Below are 11,762 nucleotides of genomic sequence, written 5' to 3' on the forward strand. Positions count from 1 at the left end.
TGTGGTTTAAATCTGTCTGGATCATGTTGAAAATATTATTTAAAAACATTACAATTGAATAAAATTGTTTTGTTTTAAGAAGTATGTGTGTTGTAATATGTAGACAAACTTCATATTTTATTTGTAAAAGAAATGTTGTATGATGGTCAATTTTGGCCCTCCAAATCTGCTGAGGAAGCTAAGCAGCCATGATATCTCAAAACTAAATAAAATACAAATATATATATATATTTTAAATGCAGAAAAGATTCATAGACCTGAGAGGGACAGCTGCTGTGCACATGAAGTTGTGGAAGTAGTCTGACCTACTTCATTACCATGTTAATTAATGTCATTTGATTGTTTATCAAAGCTGCCCCCCTTCCGGAGATGAAAAACTTATAGAATCAGGGTGAACATAATGAAAATTATTTTGTGATCGTCACGGGAGACATATTATACGGTACAGATAATTGATCATGGTACATCACATTTCTATTCACATGGCTATACAATTACAAATCACTTTAAGAGTGATTGGCACTGAATGATATAATGTTCATGTGCGTATTCACTCACATTTTCAAATAAATAAGCCTAGTAAGTTTGAATACTTAATATATATAAGTAAGAGCAAGAGTTTAGCGCAAATGCCTAACTAGTAACTCGCATTGCAAAATATAGCTTATGCCGTTTTTTTTGTTGTTGTAGTGTGTAGTTTGTTAGCTGTGCTATTCAAATTAACGTGCATAAATTTTGCCCGAAACATAGTGCATAAAAATCCCGTGGTGCTCGTCAAGGTGCTGACAAAGTCGAAGTCATTTCCGAGGCAAAAGGTTGCCAATAATGACTGCGATCAAGTCAAAGTGAGGCAGAGAAAGGGAAGGCCTAGTCTTGAGAGATTTTCGCTTCTCTTGCTTGCACAGGCAGTGTGATGTCAGCGGTAGCAGTATTGGTGTAATTGACTTGGTAGGGGTGATGGCGTCATTTTATGCCCTGCTGTAGCCTCCTGCTTCAATAGCGAAGGGGAGACGGAGCTTTAGCCGACGCGACCGTGGCTCCCTTGGCCCGGATCGAGCACCGCCGAGCCGGACACCTCACCACGGGAAACATGGAGGCTGCGGCCGAGGAGCTGCTGGCCGGCTCTCGGCTACCTGTCACTATCGATCAAATAGTTAACGATACGCTGTTGGTGACGCTGACCTATCGAGAGAGGAGCTACACGGGGATATTACTTGACTGCAACAAAAAGTGAGTGTCATATTTTTTTTTATGTCAACCTTGATCATTTGTGGCTCAAATTAATTTGACTTAGCTCGCGGCTAATGGACCGTGGATGCTAACTACTAACGCATGCTAGTTAGCCGCCTGGGCCTCAATACGAAAAGCATATGAGTTAATGTAGCTGACAATGTAGCTATCGTGTTAGCTTTCTACCTAATAGCTCTATTTTTGTAATAGCTGACAATGATATTGTCAAATGCGTCGTTTCACCACCGCTGTGTCAAGGATGTCAAAATATTAGCCCCATTTACTAAGATTGAAATTGGCTTTATAAGAACAATAGGTAAAGTCAGTGGGTTCATCTATAGCTTATTGTTAGCACTAATCATACAGATCAGCTCTTTCGTAGTCAGTAAAAATAAAGAATTATCTGTACGGCATTCAGTAAATATGTAATGTTTCAAAACATCGTTTTGTCCAGTTTACTGATTTTCCTTCGAGATGACTCTAAACTGAGGTGTTGTAACTAGGCTGATTAAAAAAAAAACACATATTTTAGTTCTATCTTTAGACAGTATACTATTATGATTGAATGTGATCACGCAGTGTTGACAGTTGACATTTAATTTGAGTCTCCAATTAACATAGTGGGCTCTCTTTGACACACTGGATCTTCTGACAATTAAAAGTCATCCTTTTTTTTGACATATAAAGGCCATAAAGGCATACATTGTTGGCAAGTACCAATGTGTAGTGTCTTCTCTGCTCCTCTGTGTGTGTGTGTGTCACATGTAAGCCTTTTTGTAAGTGTTGTGCACCTTTGAAAAGCTACTGGCGTTTTACTATAAATAGATGAGCAGAATCAGATTGGGACAGAGTCACTCCAAAGTATGTGTAGATTGCTTTTCATATGACCCCTCAGTAATTTGAAATAGGCCTCAATTTAAGGTCACAAAGTGTGGACTTAGCCCAATAACATACCCTGTTGTTAATTCCACAATACATAGACCATTTAATGTCATCTTATTTTAGACCTTTATTACACTGCATACGTGAAATGTCATCCTATTGGGCTTATACACTGTGTCCTTGTAGTATGATTGACCCGCCTTGCCTGTTCCCTGTCACAGGCAGCTGCACTGTGTGTGCGCGCTGTGAAGTCATGTAAAGGTGAGTTTTGTGGTTCCTTAGTGCCACATCAGTGGGGAAGGGGAAGCATCAGGAGACTTTTATTCAGCAGTGACTGCCTCTTCTCCAGGGGATGGCCTGCTCCCTAATTGTGCACTAATGAATTATCTCACCACACATAGCCCAAAAGTAGCCAGGAATGTGTAAATAAGTAAATAAAAAGTACATAAATACAATTCTCCTGACTCCTCATCAAGAGTATACCCAAGTGATTCATGGGTTTATTTTTTTTTTGCAGTCAAGAGGTTTGGGGATTAGGAGAGTGGGGGGACCTGGGCATCCCTTAGTTTCTTTGTGTTCTAATGAAAGCAACCCAAATGTAGCATTATTGCAGGCCAACCATCAGAAATGGTCTGTTTGGTCATTTTAAGACAACTTGGCATAAAAATAAGCACGCAAGAATGACATTACATCTTTTGTTCGGTGCAAAATAGCTCAATATTACATGTTCGTCCCCAACCCCCGCATGTCAAGAATTTTGAAAATACAGGTGAAAAGAGTTTGCTTAGTCAATGTAAAACAAATAGTAAAAATAAATACATCTCCGTACATCAAGTCTGCTTTAATTCACGGGTGGGGGTGTCATAATCTTAAACAAATACATTATACATTTTAACAAGTAAATGTCAGAAATAAATATAAAAGTCTTTGTTTGAAATCTGTACAAACAACAGTTATTGACCTGAAAACGCCGCTGCTCAAAATGAGCTCATTGTGCGCTGTCTATAACTTTGAAATAATAATTAATAGTAAATGTTTTTATGAAAAACACTTCTCGGGCATGAATATTAAAACAGGTAAATGCAAAATGGTGAGTATGGTAGAAACGTCCTTCTTGTGCCGTATATGTGATGACATATTCTCACATGACGTAGTTTATTTGTCTTTGGCAACCTTGGAACTGCTTAACTGTACCGTCATAAACTGATGACTTGCTGTATTTATAATAGTGTTGATGCCGGAAACATTGACTATTGACAGATATTACTTTTTGACAACTTCCTCATTGTTAAATTACGACTTCAGCTCTTACATTCTTTTCAGTCTATTCCTACTACTATTTTGTGCTTTGTGCTGTTTCTATTTTAGTTGAGATCAAACCCCAATGTATTTATTTACACTTCTTCACTTGCATCTGATGTGGTGAATCAAAAGCACGGACTAAACTTAAGCTATGAATGGACTTGCTCTGTGAAACTCATAAAGTGGTTTGAATTTTGAATTAACTGTACTCTTGAAATATCGCTAGATTCTTGATTGATTTATTCTTTTTTTTTCCCCCTCCCCTCTTCATCATTTCAGGACCGGGCTCTTCTGTTTGCCAGATTTCGCAACAAAACCAGTCGACTTCCCCGTATGTAAAGCAACTTGTGAAATACCCGAAGTTCTGGGTGAGGAGCAAGATTCCAAATCTCCCAGCCAGGAATCACAAAGACCAAAGGATGAAAATACTCTCCCCGAAAGCAGCATAGCTACCGCGCCTCCACTTTGCCCAGTTCCCACGCCAGTGCCAGCTGGGCAGACGCCATACCCTCCTTATTTTGATGGAGCCCCCTTCCCCCAGCCGTTATGGGTACGCCACAGCTACTGCCAATGGGTACCACAGCCCCCTCCCCGACCCATAAAGAGGAAGAAGAGGCGGACGCGAGAACCAGGCCGCATGACGATGAGCACCATTCGTCTGCGGCCGCGGCAGGTACTTTGTGAAAAGTGCAAAAACACCTTGAATAGTGATGAGGACAGCAAAGATGGCTTAAACAATACAAAGAACTCCAGAAAAGAAAATACACTACAAAGTGACGATGATGGAGATGACAAAGATACAACTAATAAGCTCTCGAAGAAAAATGATGTTGTTGCAGCCAAGGACAATAAAAGACGGGAAAATGGCACTAGCATTGACAGCAAACGCCTCAGGAAGGACAAAAGGAGTGAAGCTGAAGGGGAGAAGTTCCCTGGAGGTGACGTTATTCCCCACAGTCCAGTCATAAAGATTTCATACAGCACTCCACAGGGCAAGGGAGAGGTCATGAAGATCCCTTCGCGAGTCCACGGTTCCGTGAAACCGTTCTGTCCCAAGCAGCTAGCGCAAAACGGCTTGGGAGAGAACGGCAAGTTAGCTTCGAATCCAACCAAGGAGCAAAGACACATTTTAGACGCTCGGCGGTCTGGTCTCACCGTATCCATTCCCAAACTCAAACTGACCAGGCCGTTCACTACCGTGTGTCAGGATTTACCATCTCCAAATATCCGCCTGAGACACCAACAGAGGAAACACGACGAGAGCGTGGTCGAGTACGAGGCTGAACTTGTAGGAGATGCCAGAAGACGAAGTCCAAGGGCACCGGGCCCCTGCCTTGCCCACTCTGAGGACTCAAGGGAAGGCAAGAACTCTCTGGAATTGTGGTCAGGGAGCTCTGGAGAAGAAGCAGAGCGCGGCCACAATGACCTAACACTTCTCATTAATTTCCGTAAACGAAAAGCCGATTCCTCAAGCTTGTCCGTTTGCAGCAGCGACAGCCTAGACGAGTCCAAGTCTTTCAGCTCGGATGGCACGTCACCAGAACTCTGCGATTTGGCACCTGGTGAAGATCTCTCCGTAACCTCATCTTCATTACCTTCACGGGACGATTGCAAGACAGTGCCCCCGCTCACTGTGCGCCTACACACTCGCAGCATGACCAAATGTGTGACAGAAGAAGGTCACGCTGTGGCGGTGGGAGACATTGTGTGGGGGAAAATCCATGGTTTCCCCTGGTGGCCCGCACGTGTCCTCAGCATCAGCGGAACCCGCAAAGAGGAGACCGCCACGTGCGAGGCCCAGTGGCCCCAGGCAAAGGTGGCATGGTTCGGTTCCCCTACCACATCCCAGCTCTCTGTTGCCAAACTTTCACCCTTCCGAGAGCTCTTCAGGTCCCGTTTCAACCGCAAAAAGAAAGGGATGTACCGGAGAGCCATCTTGGAGGCAGCCAAGGCTGTTGGACACATGAGCCCAGAGATTACGTCGCTACTTTCTCACTGCGACACACAGGTTAGTTGACAACAAGTTGATGTTATGTGCATGTGTTTCAGTGCATTTTCCATACTAAACCGTTTAAGGTCATGTCAACCATTGAATATGTACTTATTTCAAGATCTGTAAAACTGGCGTTTTCCATGAAAATCCATGTCACACTTCAAATTTTGAAGCATATGAGCACAAATCTTTCAAAAGCAAATCACTGGTCATTGCTATACAGACATCGTCGTGTGTTATTATGCCAAAGTCAAATCAATTTACTAAAAGTGTGTACATATAGAGCAGGGATGTCCTGATCACATTTTGTACTTGATTTTGAGTATCAGACGATACTCCTAATCAGATACCTTGTCAATGCATTAAGATGAACAAAAAGGGTGTATCCAAATAGAATACCAGTGATACAGGACAAAATAATGATGCAAACAAGTTACATTTAAATATCCCGTCATAAAGAAATGAACTAAATCTGAATTAAATGTATCAGAAATTATAGTTGGTGCAAAATCAGGTTGGGACAGGGACTCATTCCCAGCCTTAGAGTTTCACGGCTCAGACTGACCAACTTAAGTTCGCGTTTAAATGAACAAACACAATTTTTCACTTATTAGTGTATCAATGTGGATTACAATACCCTCCAATGATATTCATATTGGGTTTGATCACAAACAAATTTACAATTGTTTGATTTTGTTAAGGGCAGTCCCTTAACAAAATCACGATCAGTGTTTATTTGAACAAGTATGTGAACCTAAAATAGGGCCAAAGGGACCAATGGGCATTAAATAGGGTAATACATTTGACACTTAATAAGGCAAACATGGTCAAAACGAGCAAGATTAAAGCAGCTAACACTTTCTGTTGGTGGTCTTATTTCGAAACCTTTTCTTGCCACTTCTGGTGCACTAATTGGCTGACTGACGCTAACTCGGAGTATTGAAACGGTAATTGAAGGAGGCTTTCCCATCATGCGTTGTTGCTGTTACTAGTAAACTTGTGACTGGGTTATGCCTTTTTAATTCATTCACTGCCATTGATGGCTATAGACGTCAAAAATTTATTTTAACTATTTCTATTAGTTGAACTTTTTTTTTTCCCACTTGTTAACAAGAGTATGAAAACCTAGAATTATTATTTTTTTTTTTTTGTACATTTAGAACAGATATAAATTGTGATTAATCGTGAGTTAACTAGTGAAGTCATGCGATTAATTACGCTTAAAAAATTTAATTGCCTGATGCCCCAAATTTTTAATAATATATTAACATTTTTTGGGTGAAATAAAAAAAAATTAAGAAAAGATTATTAAAAATTAGGAGCGTCAGGCTATTCCAATTTTTAATTGTAATAGCCTCACTCTATTGTGGATTTTCATTTGGGACCAGAACGCATACATTGCGGGGTTTACCTCTGCTTGTACCTCGATTTTGCCCCTCCCCCCCCACACACACACGCACTCGCACACCATTTTTGCCAATGAGTACCCCATACAATTCTTTATTTGTGCTGCTATTTTGTCCTCTTTCGTAATATTGGAATACATTCAACACAATCTGTTACATTTGTAAACGAAATATAGAATATTTGGTGAATTAAGAATTAAGTACTTCATAGCAAGTCAGCGTCCCATCACTGGTGAGCTATTTTTAGAACAGAGTCCGGTTAGTCGTAAACGTTGGCTCCTACACAGTAAGGCAAATGCGGATGTTTCATTCTTATGTCCCCAAGTAGATTGTTTGTGATTGTGAGGAAAGATTGTAACAGTGGTGTGAGTCTTAAAAAATAAATAAAAATAAAAATCCCTTCAGCTTGCTCTGAAGTCTATTGATGTCTTTGGAACCATTAGCACATTAGCAACAAAATGTTTCAAACAGAGACTCTTAACCCCCCTTGCCGCCTCGACAAATATATACCGACTATTGATGCCTTTCAACTGGCAAATTGCAGGCGCTATTTCTAGTATTTGGTCGGTTATAGAGTTCCAAGCATGCTGAGTCAACAACCATATAAGGACTATATGGTTGTTGACTCGGCATGCTTGGAACTCTAACCGACCAAATGCTTATATTACAGGCGATGTAAACCACTGCCGGTCACTCATTGGTTTAGAAGATTTGTCATTGCGTGTCACTGTAATATTTAAGGATACACTGCAAGGAATGACTAAAAACGTACTGTCTACCTTAGAGCTCGGTTTGAGCTGAATTGTTTATTAGCATGTCTTATTCAGACTGATGCGTTAAATATGGTATGGTTTTCACAGAGGAGGTGATCTCTGAGACACCCCTAAATCAGGGATTTGAAGTTTCAACCTTGCCTAACCTATTGTCTTGTGCAGTTAAAAGGATTGTCCCACATTTGCATCGTAAACACATTTTCATGTTCTCATAACAATGACACTGAATTAAGTAGCTCTGGAGCATTTTGAATGATTAGATTAGCTTGACCTGCAATTGGAGAGTCAACCCTTAATTAAGGCTGTCAAATGCTACTGATTTTGCTGGTTAGCTTTTTGATAACATTTCTCAAAAGTTGATGAGTGCATTTCTTCTACACCAGCTAAGTTATTATCACAGATTTGCAAGGTTGTCTTCCATGTTGTCACATTATGAAAACTTTACAGCACAATAACTAATAATCGTGATATTACTAAAAGAAATGTAGGGGCGAACAAAGACACACACTGAAGAAATGCAGCATGTTTTATTTTGTAGACAAGAAGTGGCTACTCCATAAAACTAACTGATTATTGCTAATTTTTATCCAAATGGACTGATAGTATATGATATTAGTGTGAATTTTGAGTTGAATATTTTCAAAAGACTCTATCCATAAATTATACGGTATAGGGACTTCTAAGCAGGACATGATATGATTGGCATCTTGCACAGTTGGGTTCACTTTTTTTTTTCTCTTGGTGAGCAAGAAAACTTTTTATCCACTCGCGCTTGTGCAACCTATAAATTTGCCATTTTTTAAATTAGTATTAAATGTTTGGTGTTTTTTTTTTTTTTTGCTGACAAGCTAGTTTGCCACTTTTAACACTGATGTCGTGGTAAACAGAGTTGCTAGTTTACTACAGACACTGAAAACAGTCCGCTGCAAAGTATACTTAGAGGCTTTTGAAACCAAAGTGAGTAGCGTGATAAAATTGTTTTAGTATGCAAAAAAAATTATAAAAAAATTGAATAGACGAGCAGTGGCTATTTTTTTTACGTAGACGTTAGGGCTGTGCACGAATTGGTGATTTGAATTGAGTAGTATATTGGCCATTGAAAATGAATGCTAAATCAGGCTGTCATAGCATATTGTTATCAGAGAGGACTGGTTTGGTTGGCCGTTATGTCTCAGTACGTGTGACTTACAGTATCTATCTGCGTGAAAGCTACGTTAACGTTTCATGTATGCGTGGATGCGCAGAAGAAGTTATGGGAATATTTGGCTGGCTAACTCCTCACTGTTGACGAGCAACAGGAATATTTGGCTGGCTAGCAACAAATGAAATGGGCCTGAGAGATGAAGTACTGTAGCTTAGCGCTAGCTAGTAGCTGGCTACTAGCATTGTAGATTGATTGAAAATAGAAACAAAACATCCTTGCGTGAAAGCTACGTTTACGTTTCATGTTTGCGTGGATGCGCAGAAGAAGTTATGGGAATATTTGGCTGGCTAACTCCTTACTGTTGACTAGCAACAGGAATATTTGGCTGGCTAGCAACAAATGAAATGGGCCTGAGAGATGAAGTAGCTTAGCGCTAGCTAGTAGCTGGCTACTAGCATTGTAGATTGTTTGAAAATGGAACCAAAACATCCTTTGCCATTGGCCACGGTACAGGGAGGGATTCTCGAGGTTAAAGTTAAGTTATTTTAAACTAAAAACCTTTACATGTGATGATGTGCCGTTTACCACACATGTGAACAGAGGTCATAGGCCACCACCGGAAGTAAATAAAACTGCATTAACTGAGGTTTTCTTTGTTTCTTTCTTTGTAATGCCTTAAAGCCTACCCAACCAAAACATTTCTTTCATTAAGTACTATGAAAAACAAAGCAGAGTAAACTTTGCATTTGTGAGTGGAGGATAGTTGTTCTTCCTGTTACACTCAACAAGCATTTCAATTGTGTGCTTATTCCGTTGCGCCAAAAGGCGAAAGTGTCGATGCCTTATCGGGTCGAGGTTTCTTTCACATCTGTGTTGAAACTTCCAACGTAAGAAAGAATATTAGCTTGCTTGTTTGCTCATTGTCTTTACTTTATCCTCTGTCTTGTGCAGGAAGCTGGGCGCTGAAGGGAGGTCTCCGTGGGTTATTTTGTGAATTCTCAGAGGCTGTCATCAAGACCCAGGAGGGAGTATGTGCGGTTGCCTCGGCGACTATTTATATGCTGTTCCCCCCCGCCCCACTTCTTCCGTTTTTTTCTTCTTCACAAGGCTGTTGTAAAATGGCTGCCAAGGTGGAGGGATGTTCAGTATGTGGGAGCAAAAAAAAAAAAAAAGGCCATGCACCTTTGGTCTGCTGGGACTATTCCTTTTCTTTTTTTTTCTACAATCATATTTCGATAGAACAGAACAAGGAGCGACATAACAAGAACCAGAATGTATTTATTATATTTTCAGAATCCATCTTTGTATCTGGAAAAACATCCCAGTGTGCTGCTGACATAACTCATTGCGAGCACCACCCGCCCACCGTTTGTACAAGGACATTTGACGGAAGGGTTTGAAAAGTCTTATTACTTTTTTTTTTTTTTTTAACAACCTAACATCTACAAAATGTGAACAGCTCCATCCAGTGACAGTAATAACTGTTCCTACTTTCGAGTGACCAGTGTTCCATCCGACATTACTTGGATTAGTGCATGTTTATACGGATCGTCATCCTTTGTATGTCACCCTTACATTTCATTTTGAACTTTAGATGTGTCAACCCCTTCCTTTTCCGTAAAGACGTTTTTCATCACTTGTAATTATTTAAAGCATTAAGAAAAAAAAGCACTTTATCTGTACCTTGGTGGCCTGCTGTACGCTCACTATCTGAAACACTATTCTGAGATACAGCCCTGAATGGCAGCAGGGGCGTTATAAAATATTTGTGGTTGACTATCCATGGCCTTGGAAATAGGAAAAAAAAACAAAAAACTTTTTATTTTAGTCTTGTCTACATTTTTTTCCTGTTTTGGATGGTTGTGTACACTGTATTGTCCGCTCATCTATCACACACACTACAACAATCCCACGTGACATTTTCACTGGACAGACATGGGTAAAATATGTCAACACTCCCTATGCAGTATCAGTTAAAGCTTTATGATTGACTTTGGGAAGAGTGAAATAACATGCTGTAAGAATACTGTGAATTCAACTGCTCGTAGTGTTGAAAGCAGCACTGTTTGAATAAGGGAGTTGGCAGAGTAAAGCAGAAACGGCTGCTGTTTAAGCACAGTCCCAAAAAAAAAAAAAGTGCACACAGTCCTTGTAATTTCCGCCTGCTCCAAAAGCTTAGCTGTGATCAAGGCGGAAAAACGGCTCATTGATTGCCAACGAGGGAAGTCGGTTTTTTTTTTCTTCTTCTTTTCTTCAAGGGGCGCAGATGAGATGACCACCATTGTGACGCTCTGTGCGTTGACTGCCATCAAGCCTGGCTAGTTTTCCTGGCAGCCTTACACAAGATTCTAAATGTATGTATGCCTGAGAGGGGATATGTGTCCCATGTATGTGCAACATGGCTATCAACTGTTGCCCATATTGGTCAATGTTTTTGGCTACTTTTTTTGTTTTTTTTTGTTTTGTTTTTTTACATGTACAGTGCATAAAATAAAATATACAAGCAATATCAGTGCTGTTGTGAATTGGTGTTGCTGTCTTAGCGCCAGCTTTTTGTATTTTTTGTTTTAACACACACACACACGCACACAATAATTTTCGTGTTAAACTGCATGCTAATGTTTAAGCAACATAACTTGGTAAAAATCATTGATTTATTCTTATGATTGAATACACAGATTTGTCCAAATTCCGGCTTGAATGTCCGAGGTGTTAAAGGGGAAGCCAAGCCTTTTTTTTTTTTTTCACAAAATGTTTTATGCCTTCCAACCACACACACATACACACACTAGCCTATTCAAATTACTATTGTATTTTTCAGGGGATGGTCGTTTTGTCACTTTCTGTCGCCAGAAAATGACATCACAGCTGTTTTCTGAGTTTGGTCATATGACATTTGCAAGCAGAGCCGTGATTGGTCGCTCCTGAGCAACTGTGATGTCATTTTTAGTTGACAGCAAGTGGCAAGATAGCCACCCTATGAGATGGATAAACACTTTGCTGTTTAATTCATGTTTCACAAGCGCAATATT

At 40.1% G+C, this 11,762-nt stretch overlaps 1 protein-coding gene across 1 annotated transcript; it reads left to right on the forward strand.

Moving 5' to 3' along the window:
* Positions 1 to 677: 677 nt before the first annotated feature.
* Positions 678 to 11,242, forward strand: pwwp2b (PWWP domain containing 2B). Its single transcript, XM_077582574.1, has 3 exons — positions 678 to 1,230; positions 3,694 to 5,422; positions 9,682 to 11,242. Exons 1-3 carry the CDS (start codon positions 1,091 to 1,093, stop codon positions 9,694 to 9,696), a joined length of 1,884 nt encoding a protein of 627 aa, XP_077438700.1. The 5' UTR covers positions 678 to 1,090; the 3' UTR covers positions 9,697 to 11,242.
* Positions 11,243 to 11,762: the final 520 nt, after the last annotated feature.

The sequence above is a fragment of the Vanacampus margaritifer genome, chromosome 12 (assembly GCF_051991255.1).
Source record: "Vanacampus margaritifer isolate UIUO_Vmar chromosome 12, RoL_Vmar_1.0, whole genome shotgun sequence".
In the NCBI taxonomy this organism is placed as follows: Eukaryota; Metazoa; Chordata; class Actinopteri; order Syngnathiformes; family Syngnathidae; genus Vanacampus; species Vanacampus margaritifer.

Coding starts and splice junctions, on each gene's coding strand:
- pwwp2b (XM_077582574.1), top strand. CDS start 1,091: ATGGAGGCTGCGGCCGAGGAGCTGCTGGCCGGCTCTCGGCTACCTGTC. Junction 1,231..3,693: donor TTACTTGACTGCAACAAAAA/GTGAGTGTCATA, acceptor TCATCATTTCAG/GACCGGGCTCTTCTGTTTGC.